At 37.7% G+C, this 26,430-nt stretch overlaps 1 protein-coding gene across 2 annotated transcripts; it reads right to left on the bottom strand.

Annotated features, from left to right (window-relative positions):
- Positions 1-370: 370 nt before the first annotated feature.
- Positions 371-26,201, bottom strand: HYCC1 (hyccin PI4KA lipid kinase complex subunit 1; the record flags this gene model as incomplete). 2 transcript variants are annotated; one of them, XM_082015536.1, is made up of 10 exons in its annotated part: positions 371-927; positions 9,674-9,833; positions 10,373-10,460; positions 11,207-11,323; positions 16,235-16,330; positions 16,656-16,771; positions 17,202-17,282; positions 20,553-20,732; positions 25,137-25,238; positions 26,151-26,201. In XM_082015536.1, 10 exons carry the CDS (start codon positions 26,199-26,201, stop codon positions 371-373), a joined length of 1,548 nt encoding a protein of 515 aa, XP_081871662.1. The 2 variants fall into 2 exon arrangements, with proteins under 2 accessions (XP_081871662.1, XP_081871663.1); XM_082015537.1 differs by lacking the exon at positions 371-927 and adding an exon at positions 1,639-2,096.
- Between the last annotated feature and the right edge of the window lie 229 nt (positions 26,202-26,430).

Here is a 26,430-nt window from a genome sequence, read left to right as displayed (position 1 = left end):
GAATCTGGAAAAGAGGCTCTATTTGTTCCCATACTGTGCATTTGTCAACAGCGACACGTCTTGGTCAGTGGCTAAACAACCATCAATTCTTGTTAAACTGGTGAAGCCGTAAACTCCATATGAAGCTGTAAGCAATCAGGAGTATAAATACGGCAAGTCAAACGGGAACTTTTCAAGCTATTAGAAGTTGACACAAAATAATTACAACAGTCGTATATTCACTATTACTGTCAAATGTGAGCCAAAGAATTGATGGGCTTGAGGTTTAAGAAAGTAATGTATAGCATATTAAGGAGCTTAATGTACCAATGTACCAATATCAGCATAAACTCTTAATATTTTAGTTTTCATACTTGCCAATTTAATGATGTCAATCTGTTGACAAAGTTATGCTAATACTAGGAGGTCGCTGCTGATTAGGTTGTTTGCTTAAAATCGAAAGATCTGTTCTTTCTGTTCCATATATCAGTTTTTCCTCCTGAAGACTGCAAGCTGAAAACCTGTTTGCCTCTGTACCAGATACACCACCACGATTATTTGGAACTGTGACACCACTGACCTGTTCAAAGGATTTACTAAACACAGTAGTGGTCGTTCTCGCCAGGCTATGGCTGCCAGGTTTAGGCAAGGACTGGCTAGTTGTCAGTGTCAGTCTCTTCAGAGAGACAAGCTCTAGATTCTCACTCATGGCTCTCTGAGTTTGTTTTCGCGACAAGTGTTCTCTGCAGGTTTCTCCTTCTTTTTCTTTTCCTCCAGCTTTGCTTCCTCCAGACCTTCGTTGGCTCTTCCCTAAAAGGTTCTTACTGCTTGTGCTGCTGCTGTTAGATAGGGCAGACTGACTTGTACTAGAAGTAGCCCTAGAGTAAAACCCTTCATCAGTTTCAGATACTTCTATCAGTTCTTCTTGTATTGCTAAATCAGTATTACCTGCATGGTAGAAAAAGAAATAAAGAATTAGCAATTGACTTTCTCACGTTCATGATTTTATGTATTGCTAGATTTTTGTATTTACAAGTATGAAGCCATAAAGCAACAGCACAGAGAAGAGAAGACAAAACACTTACCTATTCCATTACATTTTGGAATTAAGGTTCATTAGGATATAAAGTTACATCAAGTAATGCTGCATTATCTAGTTCAAAAAGCATGCCCACAATCTCATTTTGTAGTGATTTTGAAACAAAAAAAAAAAACAGAAATGCAGACTTGTTAATTCATGCAGGAGATTATAAACTTACAGATTAGAAGATACCACACAGAACAAAAAAAAGTGTCAATCTTATTTTGAGCAAGTGCTCCAATACATTATTTTGCAAAGCTCGTTAATTGTAGAGGTATGTGATCAATGCTCCAGGACACCCAATATGGCACCTGCACATTTAGCAACCCAAGAATTCTTTAGGACTGAAAGGTCACCTTCTGCATCATAGGTCTGGTGGTGTGAGTTGGAAACTCAAGCACAACATGAGATCTCCAGTATACCATGAAAGGTGGAATCTGGGAAATCTGAGGTACACAGCGAGATACTTTTCAGATCCATTTTGATGGATTCTTCATGCCATTGATCACTGGATTTTGTAAACCCAATAAAAATGCTTAATAAACTGAAAGGTATGTTGAGTGTCACAGCATATTTTCTCCAGATTAAATAAATCCACTTGTAAGTATGTTGCCGTTGTCTGTGGCACAGACGAAGCTGTGTGCAATACATGCATTTGTGTTATTACACATGCAAATATATTAACTGCATACTCTAATTCTCCAAACATGCAGCAGTGACCCTTTCAATCAACAGTGGTACCTTAGAGTGCAGCTACAAGTGCTCTGCTAAAACTGCACTCTGCCAGATGAGTTTATTCCATCCTCCATCATTTTTCTTACAGATTTTTGTCTCCTGATTTCTGGCATGCCTTTGCTGTCAGTTCTAGGATCTGCAGCTGTTTCCTGTACTCCCTGTAAATGCTGAACATCATTCTCTGCTAGTGCTCTGCTCTTTTCCCCATTCCCGGTCCTCTCTCCAGCCACACTTGTGACACTAATCTCAGGTATGATAAAGTTGCCCAATTCAGTAGCATCATTAACATTCTCTGGTTGCTCTAGAATTAAAGATGGATAAGGAAAAAAAAAAAAAAAAAAGATGTCTGAAACAAAACATGAAACAAAAGCCAACAGATACAGATGACTAAAGCATTATGAATTAAAGCAGATGTTCACATATTAATCTCGTTAATTAGCAACATTGGCGAGTATGGAATTTTGCTTTATTTTTAAATTGCAGGCTTCAATCTTCCAACTATTGGCCTGCATACACATACTAAAGCTCCATGCTTGATCCCTCAAAATTGAAGTCTCTGAGAATCATTAAACAAACATTCAGAGATTATCAGATCTCAAATAACTCTCCATAATTCACTTTTATGACTATATTCTCTGTACCACCATGCTAAAGTGAAACTTATTTTTACAATAAAATGGTGTATCAGCCTCATGTGTTATCAAGTCACACTATAAATTCTACACATACAATGTCATGATGCTGTACAGTGTTCAGCCTGAAAACTAACAGTGAAACAACCAAGCCAACTCAAGCACACTTTGACTTCCATTTTCTTTCTTCATTTCAAAAAACAGTTTTCAACCAGAAAGATATTTACAAGTAGGAAAATTCTCCAGTTACTAAAATCAACTTATTCAGATAAAACCTATGGAGTTTTACTGCAGTTATTGCCACCTACTAATAATATAGCATATATGTTGATCTCCTCAGCCTTTGTAAGTTTCTTATATGAGCTTAAAACTAATTAGTTTGCAATAAACTTATGTGTTTCACCAAAAACCAGTTACTAAGTACAGTTGAGAAAACAGGGACTAAGCTAGGGGGAGGGAAAGCACCACAACTTTCTGTAGCACTGGGAGGAAAAAAAAAGAAATTAAGGCAAAAACTAATGCAGCTTCGTTCTAAGATTACTTCTTTTTATCAATAGCAGATATACAAGTGCTCAGCCTGGCCAAAAAATTATTTCAAGACAGTCAAAGATTCCTGCAAAAAATCCCCAAGCAAACGGAAAACTCCACTGCTGCTCAGTGTGAGAATAGCAGCTGTATGTAAGCACAAGAGATTCAATAATGATATTTAGTGAAGAGAATGCTATAGTTCTTACAAGGTCCTGGTAAAACAAATCCCAACTCAAAAGATGCCTGTCCACATTTGATGAAGACAGGTTTGAAAAGGATGAACTCTCGAGAGGAAAAAAAGTGAAAATAAGAACGGGTGGGAGTTGAAACATTATGGAAATTACAAGTATATGTGAGGAACAAATTACAATCCTAGCGACCTGTAAGCTCCACAGTGTTTGAAGTACTCTCACTGTCTGAAGGTCTTTTAAAAAGTATTCAGAACTGCTTTATCAGCGCTAGCTCTACAAACACTAAACTGCATTTAGATGGCCTGGAGAAGGAAAAAAAGACAACAGTTACAGCCATCGGTCATGGCACATCTTCCACAAAGATGCATACCACGGAAATACAAGTGAAGAACAAGAACTACACTATATGCTATATAGTTATATATTCTATATGTTATATATGTATACTATATGCAAACACTATGGCCACAAACTTGACAAGACTAAAAATGCACCAAAAGCACAGCTCAGAATAAAGCTCAACCAGTGTTTTAATTCATAATGCAGCTCTTTCAGACCTGAGGATTAAGTAAGGACCACCCAGACTATACTGCCAGTTTGCTACTGCACATGACAGAAGTTGGCAGTACAGACATTTAACTGACAGTACGAAGTCCAAAACCAGAGGAATTTATGATGAGATGATTTTTCACAGCAGCAGCTCTAATGCTTTTTAGCTGGAGGGGATCTTCTCCTCTCCCTGTCCCCACACTGAGGACTCCTGTGTGGGCACAGTGTGCGTCTAGGTCAAGCGGGCTCCAGCGCTGGGCTTTTTGCTAGCATTTGTGCTGTCTGCACTTCTCACAACAACGAAGTCAGTCACAGAGCTAGAAGGTTATTCTGGCAGGTACAGACATCATTGTCCCCTGGTGTAAGAGCTATCCCTGATTTTACCTGCAAATGCTAAGTATCATGATTCTTTAACTAGTCAACAACTAATGAAAGTATCTATTTCACAAGTTGTACTATCCAAAGGAAATGGCATTAATAATTGCTGCTATTAGCCACTAACTTCCTGATATTTGGCAGGAAACTCAAGTTAGAACTGTTTCCAAGTGTTATTCCTTCTAACAGCACTTTCTGCAAAACTCTTCTTATTGTCAGTAAGAAAGGTAACAAGTGAGCACTGTGAAGTGCAATAGTAATAATAATAACAACCACCACCAAATATAGCCATTTTTCTAAAAACACAGGAGCAGAAAGGTTATTGAGAAGATCAATGCTCCGATAGGTCTCATTGGTCAATTCTACTAGGGTGAGGTACCTGTGCCACTCCTGTGACTATCTTCAAACACGTTCCTGCTACCCCATCAGTGCAGCTACAGGCACCTTATTTCAGCAGAACTTCTTCCCAGGATCCACTGATCTCCACATGCACAAGTTGATTCTGCTAGAAACTTCATTTAGAGCCAGGACACAGAGAGGAGAGGGCAGAACAGAGCTTACTGTCAGTCCCTTCCCCACCAAGGGCAGAAAAGCACTAATTAACAGCATCCAGCTCCAAAGAAAGGAGACTCAGAGTGCAGAGCAGAAATCAGAGGAACAGGGGAAGAATTTTGTTGTTACAGATTTTTTATAGTAGCAATACTTAGTTATTGTTGTTTGGTGGTGTGCATTTCTAAATGCAATATCCTACTGTGATAGCAACACTTTACCCGTCATTGCTGCATTCCCACAGCTGTGTAACCGTTACCGCAATGAACTGGGGAATTCAAAAAAACCCAAACAACCCAAGAGTTTTATTCAGCTCAATTATGTCTAATCTTTTAGTTAAGTGCTAGTAACTATTTCTGCTGAAAGGGAAAATTCAGCTACAGGAGGAAATTAATGTAAAAATGGGATACCAGATATCTCAACTCCTATTAACACTGTCTACCATAGCATCTACAGTCTTGTGTAAGAGGTAAGACTACACAATCTATGTCCTTCATAGTAGCATCCCCTCCTTATTTTAAAACTTTTAAGAACACCTAAAACAAACCTTCAGCTTTGTAGTGCTTGGTTTTGAAGATAATACTGCTTCAAGGTGGACAACTCTGGTGGTCTATCCTTTGAGAAAGAGATATTAATACCCAGTACACAAAGCAATGAAGCAAAAGAGAAAACAAGGGACACTGCTAAATAGTGTAAAGACATAACTGAATAATTATGTCAGTTTGAAAGTTAATAAAAATATGCCCATAGCAGTTGAAGGAAAATGCATTTGGAGTCATATTTCTGACTGCTTTGAGTAGTACAACCAACCTTGATAAATGCATTTCATCATTACTAGCTGCTAAGAATTAAAAAGATATTTCAATTATAGCCTACCTTATTATGATTGTCTACATCATTTACCTCAGATTGCACAGGCAAATTGCCCATTTGAATTGTAATTCAATTTTAACCACCACAAGCTCAAGCTGCATTTCCTGCACGACAATGTTAGCATTTTGAATTATTTACAAAACCATCAAGCTCATATCCCAAAATTAACATTAATTCCAGATTCCTCAAAAAGTTATCAACTATTTCAGGAATTGTGCTGTTTCAAAAAAAGTAAGAAAATTCTCTCCACAGAGATTTAAAGACTAATGTTTCTAAACATTGTGTGCTACATGGAAGTCAATTTCTGCAATGGGGGAAAAAAAATAACATCTTGTCCTTCTTTAGTTGATATCTTTGTTTTTGTGTTATGTATCTTACCAACATCTGTTTAGCTTTCCTTAGTCTGTTACAGAGTCTGTCTTACATGCATTAACTCTACACACAGGAGTTTTTCCTGAACAACCTTTTCACAGGGCAGTTTGGCAGATTTTACATTAGTAAGGAAAGCACTGCTGAGGCTTGCTTTGTTTTTTTTCCTAGCTTTCATAAATAACCATTCATTTAGGTGTTTATGTCCCTTACACACTATGATTTTTCTGGTTTTCCTCTATGTGTGAATGCAAGTGGAGATGCCACTGAAAGCTTGTGTTTAAAACATGAACACTACAAAAAAAACTAATGCTAGATAGAGGAGCTAACACCCCTCTTTTTGAGCTTTATGATTTATAGGCAATCTAATTCAATAGCACTGAACTTGTTGATAAGTGGTAGCTAGTATCAACTGACTCTATAAATACCATCCATTTGTGATTAGATGTATCCATTCTGCAAACAACCTTCACTTTTAGTACCTCTAAAGTACCTACCTTAGAAGTCCAAATTCACAATACCTATTTGATTTTTAAAAAGTCCTTTTAGGTAACAGCTCTAATGAACAAGTTACAGGGTTGAGTATAACATCAAGACTAAATGTTAAGTCGATCCTTTTTTCAAAAATGAAGTCAATCTAGAGTTCTAGCAAAGGCTGGCATGATCTAATGTCTGAAAACTTTGATAGTAAACGGAATGTTGTTAAAAGATTAAAAAAAATAAACCCCATGCTTCTCAGCTGGAAGTGTGATTGGCTGTAATTATGTTGTTTTATTTATTTTACACAAATAGCTAGTGATTGAAAATTGCTGCCCTTGCTTCCCCAAGCGATACTTTGCTTCATCAGGTCTTCTGGTCCACGTAATGTATAAGATCAAACTACCTCTCAGCTGTCTCCTCTAGTTTCCTAATCCATTTGTACAACTCACTTTTATTGAGTTAATCTGAACAGATTTTCTCCCGCTGAATCGTGGAAGAGAAAATAATGGTCAGGAAGTACAAGGTTTGTCATCTGATTTCTACCAATTCCAGTATTTATTTTAATTCAAACAAGCATCTGTAAGCACAAGCCTCATTATTCTTTCTGCATGCTGACCCTGAAGATCTATTCCATATCTTTCTTTCGTCAGGAATTGTGGGGCACTGAATTATGTTATTAGGAATTTTGAAATCAGGAGACTACGCACTCTGACTTTAAAAAGGCTTTTCAAATCACAAACAATTTTGTTAGTATTTTATAATGAAAATTTTGAGGACATTAGCTGAAGTGGTATATGCATGGAACATCTACCTTTTAAAACTAACTGACAATCAGACAGTCAAAGATACCATAGACACCATTTTGGCCTTTAAACTAGCTTAATGTTTACATAGCCTTCAAATTTACCACTAATCCTACAACCTGCTAGACAAGTTCCCCTCCACCCCTGCCCTACACCAAGTGATTTTCTTCCTCTTTGTTAAATCCTGTACCATCGAGGCAAATCGAAAGTTTTCCCAATAACCCAAACAAAATGTTGACAAGTGCTTTTCTGTAAGAGTCCTTAATCATCTTTCAATGCTCATCCTTAAACACAGACTGCTCCTCACTTGGGTCATACTAACTAGATTATCACTGTTTCTCTCAACTTGTCCTGCTTTATGAGACTTCCACAAAACACATCATTCCCCCCATTTCTATGAGTCCTACTATTATTCTGATTTTCCTTTCACCTTACTGTTATCTGCTGCAAGGCACACTTGTCCCACCCGTTTTTCCTTGAACTTCATCAAGCACCACCCCATGCAAGGCAGCAATAATTGTAAAAACTTCTAGGTTTCTGTATTTGCTGAAAAAATTGCAGTCTTATAAGGATGGTTCCAATACTGATTCTGTAACATTTTTATTTCATTTTTTCTGTAAACACAAACACAAAGATAAAGGGAATGTTTATTTTAGTACACTTTCAACTCCTCTGAATTAACTAGCACTCAGTATCCCCAATCTGTGTTTCCCTCCACCACCTCATTTGAACAAGTATCAGAACCACTCAAAAATAACAGTTGACAAAATTGCCAAGCTTGAGAGGGCATTTATCCATTTAAAAGCTAAGCTATCATACAGTTTTCTTGCACCTGGTCAGTAATCCCTGCTTAGCCACTGTAAGCCTGAAGAAAGGAAAACAAATAATTAAGTCCTTAATAGTCTTGAGATTGCAGTAGTGTCTTGCTACTGCACTTCACTCCAGTTAAAGACACTAACGTTTTGCTCCTCGGCTTTGTCTGACAGTTTTAAGCAGTTTTTAATCAATTGAAAAGAAATTGTCCCTCATCCCCTCTGGCAGCTAACTATTGGTACTACTACCACCACTGTGTATCATTACTGCTCAGAAAGCTCTATCATTATTTTAAAGTCAACTTCTACCAGCATATTTATAAATAATTTTCTCAACACTTACCTGAAGTACCTCTCAGTCCTTTACAAGTAACTTGGCAGTATTTTTCTAACTGAACTGTCCATATACTACAAAAGCTAATACAGTACACACCATATGGAAATTTTTATGATACTACTTCGAAATCTTTAATGAACCTATTAAAAGAGCATTCTTATCTACACTCGCTTAGCCTGTCATCAGAATTACAAGCCCAGCAGAACAAGCCATTGCCAATTTTGATCACTGGTCCAGAGGCTCTTCCCTCATCTGAGGATTGCAGAAGTGGAATATAAGGTTTCTCCTTTTGCAGTACATTCAGCACCATTTTTTTCCTACTTCTCAGCCCAGACCTGTGTTCTACTTTGTGAAAGCCCTTATATTATACTGCCCAAATGTGCTGGTTTTGACTGGGATAGAGTTAATTTTCTTCATAGTAGGTAGTATGGGACTATGTTTTGGATTTGTGCTGAAAACAGTGTTGATAACACAGGGATGTTTTAGCTATTGCTGAGCAGTGCTGACACAAAGCAGCTGCTTCTTGCACCACCCCACCAGCGAGCAGGCTGGGGGTAGGCAAGAAGCTGGGAGGGGACACAGCTGGGACAGCTGACCCCAACTGACCAAAGGGATATTCCATACCATATGATGTCATGCTCAGCATATAAAGCTGGGGGGAGAAGAAAGGGGAGGGACATTCAGAGTTACAGCATTTTTATTCCCAAGTAACCATTACATGTGATGCAGCCCTGCTTCCCTGGAGATGGCTGAACACCTGCCTGCCAATGGGAAGCGGTGAATGAATTCCCTGTTTTGCTTTGCTTGCATGCACGGCTTTTGCTTTACCTATTAAACTGTCTTTATCTCAACCCATGAGTTTTCTCACTTTTACCCTCCTGATTCTCTCCCTCATCCCACTTGGGGGGCGCTGTGTGGTGCTTATTTGCTGGCCGGGGTTAAACTGACACCAAAAAAATAGTCATTAATCCCTCTACCCTTAAATCCCATTTTTAAGTAATTTAAGACAGGTGAGGTTCTTTAAATCATTAAATATTTGCTTCACTTCAGGTACTATACTCTACTTTTCAGAAGAAAACAGGAACATTGGCCTCTTTAATAAAAAAAAAAAAACAATAACTTTGTACAGCTCCCTTTAACAAAGAGGTTTTGTGTGTGGTTTTGTTTAGGTTTTTTTTAAACATGATTAAGGAAATACAAAAGATACTTCATCTGAACTGTGTTAAGATTCCCATTCAGCAGTTAAGAAAATAAAAACCTCCAAACTGGTATTGGCTTAGTAGCAATGAAGATGTGCAGTAACAAAATTCTCAATACTATTCTAAACACTAAAAAAACAGTGTAAAAAGCTGAGAATTCATTGTAAAATGTGTTTCTTACCATGCCTTTTCCATCTATGCCCTCGGATAGACATACTAGTCACAGCATTTCTCGATATTCTGGATGAAGTGGGTGTAATTTCAACCTGAATGCATCTTGTACCTTCTTTACTAGATTTCATGGCACCCTGAGGCAGCGAAGCTTTTATTGCATTAGCAACCTAGAACAGAAAAGATGCAGTTAAGTTCTTAACATGAAGATCCAAATTTTACAAGAAGAATTCTGTCAGGGGATTCTTATTACTCCAGGAAGAATACTATGTACAACTCCAGTTTAAGGTCAAAAAGCACACTAGCTTTTTGCACAGGTTATAAGAATGCTGGTTGCAATTACCTCTCAGAACTAAGTTACATTTAATACCTGTCCCCTTTTAAAACAAAGTTTCCAGTTTAAAGATGTGGCTATTACTTAACATGAACTTCAAAGTACTTCTTGCACTATCATCTAAGTCTTTCAAGACTTAGAAGTGTTCTACTGAAAATAGCTTGTTCACTAGGGAAGATGACAAAATAACTAAGTACACTGAAAATTCCCATGCGTGTGTGTGTATACTTGCAGATCTAGCTATTCACATGAGCATAGCCACATAGATGTCATGGGATTTAGGTTCCTGGCATGATGTCGCATCATGCACATTCACAGGAAGGATTTCTTAAACTAAAAATTCTACTCAAAAAAATGTGGAAATACAACACCTACCAGCAGAGGTTCTGGATATAGTTCCAGCTGTGCTCTATATAAAATGTCATCCATAGCTTTACGAGCCAGATCCCATTCTCCATTATAACTACAACGGTAAATATATACATAATAATAAGCATCTATATCAACAGATGAACCTTATTGGTCACATAACCTTTACAGGTTTATTATTGCTTGAGAGCTCAATTTAAAGGAGTTGAACTACTTTTGTTCATTAGCAGTAAGCCTGCTATTTAGAGAACTTGTTCTGAAGTAGCGTCTATGGAGACAAAGTTGTTTGGGTTTTTTTCATTGGCCACCCTGAGCAGTTTAAAAACAACATAATTAGTTATTGATCAGCTAGTCATGAAACATTCTGAAATTCAAACAGGATTGTTTAATATTACTCCACCTTTTGAGTATTCCTTAGTCTCTAATTATTTCAGTTAATAAGAGAGCTTCACACGTTAATATGACTGTCAAAGGGTAAATGACATCAGTATTTCAGGGAAAGAATAATAAGACCTTTTTTCTTTAACTAGACTGATATCAAAACTAAGCATGCAAAAATGTGGACAGCAGACAGCAGCTGGAAACGTTTTTTAGAAAGATTTTTTCACATCAGTTACACCTATTAAGTGCTGTTCTAGCCTTCTTTCCCCAGTATGACATAGATAGTTCTCCAACTGGTTAGCTGAAGTTATGTTCTCTTCCCAAGTACCTTAATGCTAGACGCTGCATCTGTCCACTAGAAAATAAAACATTTCAAAAGTAGCATGCCTAGAATAGTATAGGAATTAATCTGACATTTCTTTATTTTGTATGCATATTAAAAAAAACCCCACAACTTACAATGCATAATAAATCCCTGTTAGCATTTGCACCATGAATTCAGATGAAACTGGAATCCTACTGTTGACTCCCTTGTACTTTCTCACTTGTTGGCGAGGATATCCGCAGACACAAATTCTAAAGAAATCATGCATTTGTCATTAGCAAATACTGTAGAATCACTTTGGTAAAGAACTCTCAAAGCTAGATAGTATACATTTTAACTACAGTAGACCCACAGGAAGGTATCCATTAACAACCCTGTCCTGAAGCAGATTATTTCGTATTATGGAAGAAGGGTATGCCCTCTACTGGCAGAGTTCAAATCCTTCAAAACAGAGATATCCTAGACACTCATATTACATTTATACTACAGTGGAACATGAAAGAAAACTACCAGTAAAGGTCACACTGAATCCATGCATTTGCTGCAGAACAGACAAAAAAATAAGTTAATGGTATTTAAGGAAAATAAAGCAGCATAGCAACTATTAATATTAGACACAGAAGCATATAATATGGAAGTTGCATACAAGTTTTCAAGCAAAGAGACCAGAAGTGTCACATTCATAAAACTATGCTAAAATTCAGTAAAAGTCAGCTTTAGAATTTAGTTCTGAACCAAATTCCACATCAGGTTCTGCAGTCAAAACATTTTGGAAATCAAAGATACTGGGTAGTTCAATATTCAATTCATTGGCTATTACTGGACTTCTGGAATGACCTTTAATGACATTAATCGAAGTATTTCCTTCTTCAGATTATAGACTAGAAGGTTTAGCCTCAGAAAGCTTCAATTCTTCAGCTTTAATATGAGAGAGCTTGTAAAATTCCTTTTAGATCTATTTTTTTTCTCCAGAGAAAAAATAATTGAGTTAAGATTGTGTTGTAATACCTTTCAAATTACATCTGTAATAGATATTTCAGGAGCCTTTTTTTATTAATACTAACTTTGCCACTAACCTACTACACTTTTTTCCTCTCCTCTATCCCGCAACTCACCTTCTGCTTTGGCTACTTCAAAAAAAAAAAAAAACCAAAACACACCACTCCAACAAAAAAGTAGACAGTGCCCTCAAGATCTCTATGGTTCAGCAACTCTCCCAGTATGTACTTTGCACCTGGTATGATCTAAATTTGAATCTTCATGCTGGTATCACCGTATCTCCAAATAACAACAACAACAACAAATTTTAAATCAGGAAAGACAGGAAGCCACACTAGTGACAACATGCAAGGAAACGAAAACATTATGAGATGTTTATAAAGGCAGAACCATAGAATGGTTTGGGTCAGAAGGGACCTTTAAAGATCATCTATTTCCATACCCTCTACCACAGGCAGGGACATCTTCCACTACATCAGGTTGTTCAAAGCCCTGTCCAACCTGACCTTGAACACTTCCAACGACGGGGCATCCACAACTTCTCTAGGCAACCTGTTCCAGTGCCTCACCACTCTCATAGTAAAAAAAATTCTTCCTCACGTCCAATCTAAAAATCGACGCTCTTTCAGTTTAAACCTGTTGCCCCTTACCCTGTCACTACAGGTCTTGGTAGAAAGCTTCTCTCATCTTTCTTATAAGCCTCTGTTATATATATTGAAGGGCTGCAATAAGGTCTTCCTGGAGTGTTTTCTTCTCCAGGCTGAACAACCCCAACTCTCTCAGCCTTTCTTCATCGGAGAGGTGTTCCAGCCCCCTGATTATTTTTGTGGCCCTCCACTAGACCTGGAGGTCTATGAAACAGGTCTATGTCTGTCTTATACTGAGGACCCCAGAACTGGATCCAGTACTCCAGGTGGAGTCTTGCAAGAGCCAAGCAGAGGAGGAGAATCACCTCCTTCAACCTCTGGCCACGCTTCTTTTTATGTGGTCTAGGATATGATTGGCTTTCTGGGCTGCAAGTGCATGTCGCACTGTATCCCCAAGCCCTTCTCCACAGGGCTGCTCTCAACCCATTCATCCTTCAGTCTGTACTGATATCAGGGGTTGCCCCAATGCAGGTGCAGGACCATAGGATACCTACCCTCTATGTACTCATCCGGTATTGAAGGTAATTCCACAAACTGTAGGCTTGTGCTGCCACTTTATAGAGTTGGTTAACTGCTACTCTCTAGCAGTTAAAAACTGCCAATTATTTAGTTATAATTCTCACTGAAATTTACAACCCGAAATACAGACCTCTCAAACTGGCCTAAACCAAGATTTAAGTGACTGAATACAACAATTCAAAATTGTATTTCTAAGAAAAAGAATTTATTTTGCTTAGTTTTGAATTTTGCTTTTCAAGAGTAGCCAAACATATTAATTTGTAAATAACTGCAAGTTTTCCCCTAAATTTCACATTGTTGTTGGCCAGAAGCACAGACTATTTAAGTACTTCTTGCTTATTCATTTAGATTTTAAACTCCAATTTTATTATTGTTCGGAGTACATTACTTCAAATTGCACTGTGATTCGTACCTCACTATTCAAATGGCTTAAAACTCTAAATTTTTAGAAACCAGAATGCAAATAAATTTGTATCTTAAAATATATATAGAGTTCACCTGCAAAGTGTATGCACAGATAGCTAAATCAAAAATCTTACTTCCAGTTAAGTGAATCAAATTGACTCTTCTGTTAGATATGCTTAAGATGTTGGAACCAAATTAGTTCATCCTTTCTTATTTTATTTTGTCCATGTATGGTAAAAATTAAGCATGGAAGCTGTTTTTCAGACTCTTACCTACTCCTAAACCACGTGAGCCAGTTACTGGAACTAACTAGGTTGAATAATTCACCCACAAAAATCCCATCCCATTTTCCTCCTCTTTATCCCCCAGAACAGGCTATTATTATGTAACTTGGGCAACACTTCAGTTCCAGACAGTCCATAATTTCTGCCAATGGTTTGGCTCAAAGATGACACTTATAATCCACTAAAATTATAAGCATTTCAGTGTTGTGTAAAGCCTGAGGGGTGGAGGCAGCAGCAAGTAAGTGTCCAGTTTAAACAAAAATGCTAGTTTACATAAAAACCATCTAATCTGGTCATCATTATGCCGATGTATTTATTTATGCATTTACTAGATGCTACTGTATAGGGATACAGTTAAGTATTTTGGGAGGAAACAGTGAACTCGCAGTAGGAACGTGATCAGTTATATAGAAAAGACCTTAATACAGACACTCTATTAATGCCAGTATTGATGAGTTTTAACAAGCCCTACTCTAGTCTGAGCTACTTCCTCTAAAAAGCCTAGAATGACATCAGCAGAACTGCTTCGCTTTACATCGGAGTAAGATGATACTCTTATGGAAAGAGACTTAGTAACTGAAGATGCCCAAATGCAAAAATCTGGATTTACAACACTTAAGATCAGCACAAAATATTTTGTGCGGCAATTGTCACATTTACAGTTCATGTTTGTAAATAAGTAGTACTAGAAGCTTTTGCTCCCTTAGAAAAGTCATAAAAATTGAATTAGACTTACTAGAAGAAAGCACATTTGTTGTAGATTGCTTTCATACAGAACTTGCAAAAGAAACTTTAAATTCAACACTGCTCAGAACAGTTGAAAAGAGTTATCCTATAGATTCTTCTGAGAATTTTGTTAGCACTACATCCAAACAGGATACTGAAAGATATTCTGGTCTTCTGACACATTGCCTTGAATCCCTAAAATGCTGTCAGGGTGAGATTTTCAGTAAGAAGAGTAACATGGATGCCAAAACCAGTAGGGAATGAAGAACTAAGATAAAAATAAAATTTTATAGTATCAAATAATTCAGTGTCCTAACATTCAACATTTTTAAGTAGAAAGACTTGCTTGCATCTGCTTGTAATTTGCTTGGGGTTTTTTTGGAGGCTTTTAGAAAATTATTTATCCCAAATATAATCAAAACCTAATCAAGCAGAATAAGCAACATCAGTCTCCTGTCCACAATCTGTAGCTTCTAAGTATTTTCTACCTTAAATTTTAGACCAGCATATTTAACAAAGATCTTGTCAAGATCTTGTAAATATTGCCAATTGCTCCCATGCTCTCTGACCTCCTCTGAAGAGGAGAGTATCTTACAGGCATTCATTATCATGTTTTGTTTGTGTGAGGAACCTGAGAACTGTAACTGGTAAAAAGTTGCTGTAGTTAACTTCTAGGTCTCTCTTGGATTTCCTGGGTGTTGTGGTTTAGCCTCAGCCAGCAACTAAGTACCACGCAGCTGCTCGCTCACACCCCCATGGTGGGATGAGGGAGAGAATCAGAAGGGTAAAAGTGAGAAAACTCATGGTCTGAGATAAAGACAGTTTAACAGGCAAAGCAAAAACCGTACACACAAGAGAGCAAAACAAGGAATTCATTCACCACTTCCCATCAGCAGGCAGGTGTTCAGACATCTCCAGGAAAGCAAGGGTCAATCACACGTAATGGTTTCTTGGAAATGAGACCATTCTAATTTTTTCCCTAACCCAAAGTCCACTTTCAAAAAATCTAGAGCTAGACATGTTTACTACCAGTTCTTCCTCTTCAGAAAAAGAAATGGATCAAAAATAGACATTGTAATTAAAGCTGTGGTGTTTTTTGGGAGGTTTGTTTTGTGTTTTGAAGTAACAGCAGATTTTGGAAATATCCAAACTATCTGTAGGAATGGACGATTTCTAGTTCCAAGATCTATTATAATTGCAAGACAGTTTCAACTTGCACAGCATCCAAATATGTTTAGTAAGTTTGCAATGAAAAATTTACGAAGAATTTAGAAGACATTGCTGATTTTATTTAGTTAACCCACCTACAACTACTTCAATTAAAAACAAACAGTTCCCTTGATTTAACTTCTCCACTTAACAGCACTGCATATAAGCCAGGTCATTGCTTTCCCAGTCGGATACCTCAACCCAAATTTATATAAGAGATACTTTAAAAGCTGTAAACGCTTATTTAAAAAAGTCAAAATTACAAACAGCTTCTGGGAACTTGAAGCTTTTTTTTTTAAAAAAAAAAAAAGTTCAGTGATTGCATTTCAAGTTGAAAACGCCGTTTTAAGTGTAATCAACCTACAGAAATTACCTTGAACAAATTTGACACAACGACTGAAGAGAAACTGCAGGCATGTAGCTTAAGGCAGCGTTGTAACAGAGCAGAAGGAATGTCAGCACTTCAAACCTGGGATTTACAAGAAACATTACATTATCAATTTTAGTTTTGAAAAGAAAACAAGTTTACACAGAAATTTGCAAGAGTCACTTGAACAGATTTGGTGTTTATTTTAATAAAATTGACAACGGATTAATTTGGTTCTGTAAGCTTTCCCTCTTCATGTAGTAGTATATGCTGCTAGTTTTTCTGTCATCTATATTCATAAGTGCTTAAAAAAACCCACACCACAAAACATACACCTATCCACCTTCAGTCTATAACTGTATGAAAAATTATAAGAACTTAAGATTCATTAGTGATTCTCAAGCAAAATCCCATTATACCATTTCACCTGTTCTGTGCTGTTAACATCTCCCTCTGAGGATGAGGTCCACTGTATACAACCCTGGACAAACCATGCTGCGATAAAGCTCCTTCAGTGAGAGCCATGGAACCAATGCTGGAAGGCTAAAGGAAAAAGGGTCATTCAAAACATGTCCACCTGAAGTCTTGCTACAACGCCAGTGAAAATAGACAACGATCAGCATCACCATATTTGTACAACAGGCATTTGTACAATTTTCAACAGGCTTAAGGTTATCTGACTTAATGGTCTTAGATTTGAGAAGTTATTTTACACTAGATAAGATATATGGCTTCAGAATAGAGAAAAAAAAAAAAGACATAGTTTGTGCATGGATATTACGGAGTTATGACTATTCAGTCTTGAAGAGGCCTCAGAGACCAGTTAGTAGTACTCCGAAGACTGAGAAATATGCTGCTATGTCATCATGTCACAAATTGAAACTACTTTTCACTTTTATTCTTAACAAACAGGCCCACAAAGCATACTGCCTTTCTCAATCAGTAACAACATTATGTTGTACATGTCACTTACTTCATGATAGACTGAAGGTTTGGACAAAGACGGAATCGTGAAACTCAGCACTTTGCTGTGTCCCTCTTTGTCAACTATCTCCTGAAAAAGGTAGATGATACTGATGGTTACACTGTACTACAGAAACCAGACATTCAAAAATGTTAAATGCTGTATGGGGCTGAATGGATAAAGAAAGCCAACAAATTGTTGTAGGGACAGTTAGGGACATTGTAACAATCTGAGCTACAAGCTAGAAATTATCTCTGTATTTGTTTTCTATCACAGTCCATTTGTTTTGTTTCTGAAAACTATTCAAATTACTTAGCAAAGGGCACACGCATTTGCATACATAGTCCACCTTAGAAACGCTAACTGGAAATCTCAATACATTTAAACAGTGTTATCTTTTTTTAATTATACATTATTTGCTAATTGTGATTGTTAATGTTCAATAATTCTAATCTGAAAACTATCTACCCATCAAGTAATGACTCTACAAGTAATTTGTCTTGGAAATATTATACCTCTGGAACGACTGCAGGCTCATATGGTTTGACAGTAGCAGACAACATAGTATTTGCAAAAGCCCAAGTCTGATACTTCCATACTCAGAGGCAGTTAGAAGAAGCACAGATGCAAAGCTTTAGGGAAGCTACTTCGCTGCAAGATGCTGCCACCACAGCAGTATGTTGGCAGACTTCTCACTCCTCTAAGTTAGTGGAAGACTACTGGGTAAGGCAAAAAAAGGGGTGCCTACATATCACAGAAGACCGCTGAAGTACTTCAAGTAAAAGACTTCAGAAGTTCCAAAGCAGACCTGACCAATAACCAATACCACAAGTACTTTTTTTCCTCCCCTAAATTTCAGCAGTAGTATCCAAAGGTAGAGATCAGAGAACAGAGCTTCAGTGCCTCCTAATACCCACGCCTTGGAAGGCTGAAGGACTAACTTCACATAGTAATTATTAAAACTCATGTCTTGAAGTAGAATATGAAATCCTAAAGGAAGACAGAAGTATCAAAAAGGCATACAGAGCTGTTCTGTCTGAAGTTACACAGCTCCTCCACTCTCCACATCAAACCACTGATACTTTAATTTTCAATATTGCTCATGCTCCATGTGGAAAAAGGTCTCCTCAATATATGAGAGAGAAGGAAAGAGAAACTAGCTACATCCAAACCTTTAAAATCTAAAAATGTCAATATTTTGCCTTCTGCCTTCAATATTTGTCTTCTGCCACTGAAGAATAGCCACAAACAGCTTGAAAGCTTATGGGTAAAAATCAGGGACCATGGCAACTGCGTCTACTACAGGCCACCCGATCAAGGGGAGCCTATTGATGAAGCCTTCTTACTCCAGCTACAGGAAGCATCGCACTTGCAAGCTCTCATCCTGCTCAGGGACTTCAACCACCCGGACATCTGCTGGCAAAGTAGCATAACAAGCTGTAGGCAATCCAGGAGACTCCTGGAATGCATGGAGGATAACTTCCTGTGCCAGATAATAGACAGCCCTACCAGAGGGGATGCCACACTGGACCTGCTGGTCACCAACGCAAATGGGGTACTCTACTTCTTTGCCTCAGTCTTCACTGGTGACCTCTCTTCCCACACCTCTCAAGTGGATGGACTGCAAGATGGGGACTGGAAGAGCAAAGTCCCTCCCACTGTAAGAGAAGATCAGGTTTGTGACCACCTGAGGAAACTGAACATGCACAAGTCTATGGGACCTGACAAGATCCATCCCAGAGTACTAAGGGAATTGGCTGATGTAGTTGCAAAGCCACTCTCCGTATTTGAAAAGTCATGGCAGTCAGGTGAAGTCCCTGGTGACTGGAAAAAGGGAAACAATGCACCCATTTTAAAAGAGGTAGCAAGGAGGACCCTGGGAACTACCAGTCTCTCAGCCTCACCTCCGTGCCTGGGAAGATCATGGAACAGATCGCCCCAGAAGCTGTGCTAAGGCGCATGGAGGACAGGGAAGTGATTCAAGACAGGCAGCATGGCTTCACCAAGGGCAAGCCCTGCCTGACCAACCAGGTGGCCTTCTAGGATGGACTGACCACATCAGTGGACAAGGGAAGAACTACCAATGTCATCTATCTGGAATTCCGTAAGGCCTTTGACATGGTCCCCCACAACAGCCTTCTCTCTAAATTGGAGAGATATGGATTTGATGGTTGGACTGTTCAGTGGATAAGAAATTGGTTGGATGGTCGCATCCAGAGGGTAGTGGTCAATTGCTCAACGTCCAGGTGGAGATCGGTGATAAGTGGTGTCCCTCAGGGGCCCATGTTGGGACCAGCACTGTTTAATATCTTCATCAATGACATAGACAGTGGCACCAAGTGCACCCTCAGCAAGTTTGTAGATGACACCAAGCTGGGTGGTGTGGGTGACACCCCTGAGGGACAGGATGCCATCCAGAGAGACCTGGACAAGCTCAAGGAATGGGCCCATGTGAACCTCAAGATGTTCAACAAGGCCAAGTGCAGGGTCCTGCGCCTGGGTCCAGGCAACCCCCAGTATCAGTACAGGTTGGGGGGTGAAGGGATTGAGAGCAGCCCCGCCGAGAAGGACTTGAGGGTACTGGTGAATGAAAAGCTGGACATGAGCCGGCAACAATGTGCACTCATAGCCCAGAAGGCCAACCGTAACCTGGGCTGCATCCAAAGAAGCGTGGCCAGCAGGTCAAGGGAGGTGATTCTGCCCCTCTACTCTGCTCTGGTGAGACCCCACCTGGAGTCCTGCATCCAGCTCTGGAGCCCTCAGCACAGGAAAGACATGGACCTCTTGGAGAGGGTCCAGAGGAGGGCCACAAAAATAATCAGAGTGATGGAACACCTCTCCTATGAAGAAAGGCTGAGAGAGTTGGGGTTGTTCATCCTGGAGAAGAGAAGGCTCCGGGGAGTCCTTGTTGCAGCCTTCCAGTACTTAAAGGGGGCTTACAAGAAAGATGGGGACAGATTTTTTTAGTAGGGCCTGCAGCAATAGGACAAGGAATAACAGTTTTAAACTAGAAGAGGGTAGATTTACACTAGATATAAGGAAGACATTTTTCACAATGAGAGTGGTGAAGAATTAAGTAACAAAATAATTAAGACAACTCCTTTGGCTCTTTCAGCCATTAGGGCATTAAAACTTTCCACGAACCACAAAAAGAACAGAGAAAATATTCACTGCAATAAAAGTACATGTTGCAGATTTCTGACAAGGACACCAGTTTGAGTAGTCAAAACTAAGATATTCAATCACTTAATTTCAATTCTGAAACAAAATTATTAATTATTCACCAGTAAAATACTCCACAGTATCCCCAAAAAGCACACTAGTATTTTTAGGCCTGAATAACCACATGTATGTACAAACCAAGTTATAAACTCCTAGGAGAAGAGCCTCTATGCATCCACTGCTCTGCAAATCTCTGCTGGCTGAGACAGCAAGATAGCACCACATCAATTCTGGTAGAAACTGCAGCGTAAATCGTAGCAATTGTTCTTCACCACTGCGATAGAACTCAAAGAGCTGGTGGCAAACTGGCTCCAGAAGCTGAAATATAAATTACAGTTGTGAATGAATAAAACATCACAAGAAATGACAACTGTTTGTGAAGAAATCCTTTGGACAAAACTGTAAACTGATAAATGTTACATTTTAGCTATTAGGGAGTGACTGATTAAACAACTGCCCAAGCCACCTTATATACTTTTCATCCCTTATAACATACTTTCAGATGATAAAAGTAGAGCCTTCCATCCCATGTGAAGAATTCCAATGGCTCCTTTCTCTCATTTTTGGCTCACTTCCTCTAGCCTCCAAGGCATAAATAGAGGATATTTGTTATCACCCCACCTCATACCATGCTCTCAATATCTCTAATTTACAGGAAAAGTACATGAACAAAAGGTCTTACTATTCTGGACCTCCAGCAGTGTACACACAAATTGCTAGAAGCTTTTACCCTCAACATGAGAAAAGCTGCATAACATCCAAATTCAAAGTACCATAAAATTAGCTCACTTTTCCACTTTCATTAAAATCTTCTAGAAAGTTCAGTGTATTTATAGGTTTGAGACAGAAATGGGAAGCCTGAAGAGTAATTTTACAATCAAATTTGTTAATCTGATATAAATGGAAGTAATACATTGAACTGGTAGTAATACATTGAGCTAGAACAAGTTAAAAAAAAGACTTAAAAACAATTAAGCAATCAGCTTGCACAGTGTTTCTGGATTTAGTGCTACCACCTACCTCTGCTAGAGGACAAAACATAGTGTTAACCATCACATGTCAAAGTACAGATGTCACTGAGATGGGAGATTTCCTAACCCAAGTGGAAAATAGTGTGAGAAACACTAGGCACTTTCAAAGTCAGCTTAACTGGACATTGAACTGTCAAGCAAAATCTCAAAAGCACATACTCAAAAACACTTTTTGGCAGCAAACACAGCAAACCATCAATGAGAGTTTGTAAATGTAAAAGGATTTCTTCTTAAAAAAAAAAAAAAGTGGGGTAGGGAAGGGAAAAAGGTGATTTTTAATTAAATTTTCTAAATATTTTATTTACAAGTGTTAACAAATAGGAGGACCCTATCATCCAAGACACTACTCTGTGAAAAAGAATCTAGGCAGTTGATGCATTTATATTCATTAACTTTACAAAAATGAAGTCTGAGATTCCAGCTACTTAAAATTCATTTTATCAGCTCCAGCTAGTATATAAAAGGCATTACATAAAATGTGACATTCCCCAATTGCAAATCTCTGAAAGAGCAGGATTCAAATGTAACATACCTAAAGGATTAGTTTTGCTACCTTGTTTCTTACCTCCAAGATTTAACATCTCAACAGTTCATCTATATGACTGACAGAAATAGACTCTGAATTAAGTTCAAAACCAGGAATGTTCAGGCTAGTAATAGACCTTCACTGAAATGTAGTCCTGCACAAAATCCCCAAAAGTTTCAACTTGAAAATGATGGAATCCAAACCAGACATGCATTTTAAGAGTATTTTAGAGATTTCACTGAGAAAAGATACCATAATCATTAGAATTGCCACTGCACTTCAGTTCAGAAAGCAAAGTATTACTGCACGTCTTCCTGAAAATCCTTTAAAACTGGAATATAGATATGTACTTTACTGTTAGTGACATGCAGATCACATTTTCCCTCTGATTCTTACTGCAACACTCAGTTCTTCTGCTATTTGTCTAGGTCACACCTTCAGTTTTTCAATGGAGCAAGCTTTCAAAAAGGTAAGAAACCCATTCTTCCATATTTTCCTCCCTTTATTGTAGCAAAGGAGGCACCACCAGAGCATGCTAGGAAAAAAATCTGTTTGCTTTCCAAATTTTTCCTTCTGACTACAAAGAAAGTTGAATCAACATTTCTTACCTCCCAACAACATAACTTAATTGTGAAAAATCTGGAGCAAAGGCAAAAAAAGAATCATGGCAAGCTAAACCAGTCATCAGTTTTAAAAGCATAATATCAAAGATCCTTCTAGAAAACTTTACCAGCACAAATGCTTTCCATCTTCAGTTTACATACTTCACACAATTTGCATGCTTCCTTTAATGAAGTATCAGTTCAGAATGATATGCTTGAATTTTAAAAGGCACATAAATAGCTATAACAGGTATCCATGTTCACATCGTTATCTCAGTTGAGACAGCTTTATATTAGCACATTTAAATGCATAATCAGTACAAAACCAGATTTTCTTCCTCAAAATGCCACCACATGCTACATCTAACATCAAAATGCACTAATGATTGTTACTGTTTCAAGATATTGTTTTACACTAAAATAGTTCTAAAAGTCATCTAGATTGAAACAATTTTTAATGCTGGAACAGAAGAATGTCCAAGCAATTTCATCCCCCTTCCTTTTAAGCTGCATTCAAATGTGTTAAGATATTCCAAACACTTTCTATTTCCTAATGCAAATGCCTGCATGGCTACTATCTAAAAGGACAGCAATAGTGTTTTAAGTAGAAAGCTAAAAATCTTGTGAAGAAACAAACCTCAGAATTTTTTTTTTTTTTTTTTACTGTTGGACTCTTAAGTCAAAAGTTCTTTAAATCTTCATGTCTACTTAAGACTCGCCTTGTATTGAATTATGTTTTTCACCTATCAGTGGCACAGGAACCTCAAAAGTAACTAACAATGTCTTTACTAGCAAAGCTTTGGAATTGGATATTTCTTTGCTATAGCAAAGAAGTAGTTCGTTTATCTCACAAATTGATTATTAAATTTTTGGAAAAGCAAATCAAAAAAACCCATATGAAAAGCAAATATGACCCAGCAGGAAAATGCAGTCACAGATGCAAATACACACAGTTACTTTCTGAATGCTTAAGAAGGAACACATCCATCCCCAGAAATGAGATTAATCAGAGTTTTAAAAGTACAGATAGTTAGTATATTAGAAGTACATATATTCAAAACTACACAGATGGGTGGTTTGTCTGTTTTTAATCTCAGCAGTATTTGTAGTGTTCACGTATTAATCCTTCCCCTTTGTATTACATACATAAGAGAAGAAAGAACAGCACACACCCTACATTGTAAACCAAGTTTGTGTCATTACACAATGCAGCTAATAGATCTCAAACAACAGTTGAAAGAAATTACTTGTCTTTTTAACTGCTAGTTTGTAAGTATTTTCACAATGTGGAAAGCTCCAAGTAGCCCCTTCCACAAAGTGACAGGTACTTGGAGAATGGTCTGAATAAAGGGTTTTCCGACTGTTTTCCCAAGGCAACAAAACACTTGAGGTCAGCACTGGCTTTTCATTTCAGTTCAAAGTCTCACTAACAGGGAAATCTTTAATACCTTGCCCCCAGAATTTCAAGCAGAATTTGCAGGGCCTTGACCACCCTGCTACTACGGTCCCTGAGAAACCTAGTGATAGGCAGAATTAGTAAAAAAAAAAAAAAAAAAAAAAAAAAAATCAAAGAACATATGAAAGTATCAATTTGGTTATCAACAAGGAGATTCATCTGATTCATTTACATGTCGATAAGTGTTCTGAAGACTAGACAGGCTTGACTCAGTAGTTGGAATGGCTCAGAATGCCTTTCTGAGCAGCAAAGTAAAATTATATTTCTTCTTTGCTGGACAACCTGGGAGTTCCTCTACTAGCATTCTCTCTAAAAATGTATATACCAAAAGCATTTTATCCTCTGACCACTATTGGCATCATCTCAAACTTCGGAAAGCTCTCTTATGCTGGGTCTTTTCAGAAGAGGAATTAAGGACTTTGCGTATTATTTTGAAATTGCACCAAGGCTTGCTAGATCGTAGAAAGTGAGATAATACAGTTAACAAGACACAACTCAAACCAGCTCAGTATGTTCTGAACTCACCTAAGACACTCGTTTAACAAGTGTAGTCATGGGGTATGGAACCATTCCTGGCACACGTACAAATCAAACAGGTTTTTTCTTTTTTTTTTGCCATCATTTCAGCAAGGGTACAACCACTGGATAAATGTCCATATCTATATTGTATGTATTTAAAACAACAACAAAAAACCTAAAACCTAAGCAATAACTTAAAACAGTTGCAAACCTACATAACATTGTTCTCTTGGGTTGTAACAGACAAGCTTCTGATAGCTATAGATTCATATTCAAGTGATACTGAATTACAGAAAGAATTCTGTCAAACATCTTTTCAATTCCTTAACATATTTCTCAATTCTATACCCAAGTCCTGAAGCTCATGAGTATGGTCTACAAGCTTAGCTGCTATGATAAGTAGGTTACAAATCTTATGAATTGTTTCCATGGTAGTATGTCATTGCTAAGAATGAACATTTTGACAGAGACTCTTCATGTAGTTCTGTAGTTCACATAGTTAGAACACAATTAACTAGCATGCAAGGTCTTATTTTATTCTGCCGGTGTTATGTCAGACATTTTATGCGAGAGGTCTGATATACTCACTTCACTCTGTGGCTCCTGAATTACTTTGTAAAGAGATGAAATCAGAGCACTCTTATCTTTCAAGTTTGTAGCATAGCTGGATATGGAGGCTTCTGGCAGTGTCTGAAATAAAAATATAATAACTACTAGCAAAATAAATTTTTATCATTAAAATTAAAATGTAACAGCTACTTCAACAACAATTTTCCAAAGTTACTCTGTATCAGTCTACTATAAACTAAAATTTGTTTCACAAAGAAATCCTTACTATGGAAATCACCATGTTTTCAGAACAAAATTGCCAGAAGACACACTGCATTTTATCCTTTTGCAGATAGTTTCATACAGAATGTAATGACAGTGGATGGGAAATAGATAAAACCCAAGAGTTCCACAGGTGCAATCCCAGTGAAATGCCACTGTGAAATTTCAGTACTGTGAAACTTAGCAGTTTGCAGATCCATATTTTAAGTAGTTTTCAAGACTGACTATACACAGCTAGTGAACGTTATTACAGGACATAGTATTACTCTGAAATAACACAAATTCCAGTTGATGTTAACAGCTCTTCTCTAACACTAAGCAGATTTTCTGCCAGTACTTAGAGGAGTAAAAATCTAATCTTTTTAACAACCCTTTGGAAGCTGTAGTTTAAACTTACTATTCATAGCTCTTAGAGCACTGATCTGCAGTCCTTCAAAGGAGATCATACTCTGTTCTACACATAGGAAAATACATTCCCTGTGTATCTAAGGAGACCAGAATCAAAACCTATAGTCAATTCTAGTCCATACTCAAAGCAACAAGACCGTTCAATCTGTGATATACATTCTCACTGCTCTGTATCTGGAAGTATGTAATCCCAAAGAGGACAAAGAAAAAAAAAACCTTTCAAGCAGACAGTTGCATATATCACTATGTCAGCAAAATCCAAGGTTACTATTTTTCTTCATTTTCTACAGCAATCAAGCACTCTTACATACTGCTCCAGCAGTGATTCAAACACTACTGCTAAATATCTGAGACTCTTATTACCTTGAACTCTGATAACCACTCCTCCACAATCCCAGTATCCACAGCTAACATCTTCCAACATCTGTTCCAAAACCTGCAGCCTGAAAGAATAAGCAAACAGTTTGTGAAAACTATGTAGTGACTTCATTAAACAGATGATGAAAATTAAATCACTGTGAGTATTTAAAGAATCTTATCGTGCTTTTACTTGTTAACATTTCACATGTTGACATTACTTTGAACTTTTATTCTACCTCACTTATGGCAAGCTGCTGAAAGCATTAAACATGGGAGTCTTCAT

The sequence above is a fragment of the Phaethon aethereus genome, assembly GCF_964289735.1.
Source record: "Phaethon aethereus genome assembly, chromosome: 2".
Taxonomy (NCBI): Eukaryota; Metazoa; Chordata; class Aves; order Phaethontiformes; family Phaethontidae; genus Phaethon; species Phaethon aethereus.
This window is presented reverse-complemented; position numbering and strand designations above follow the sequence as displayed.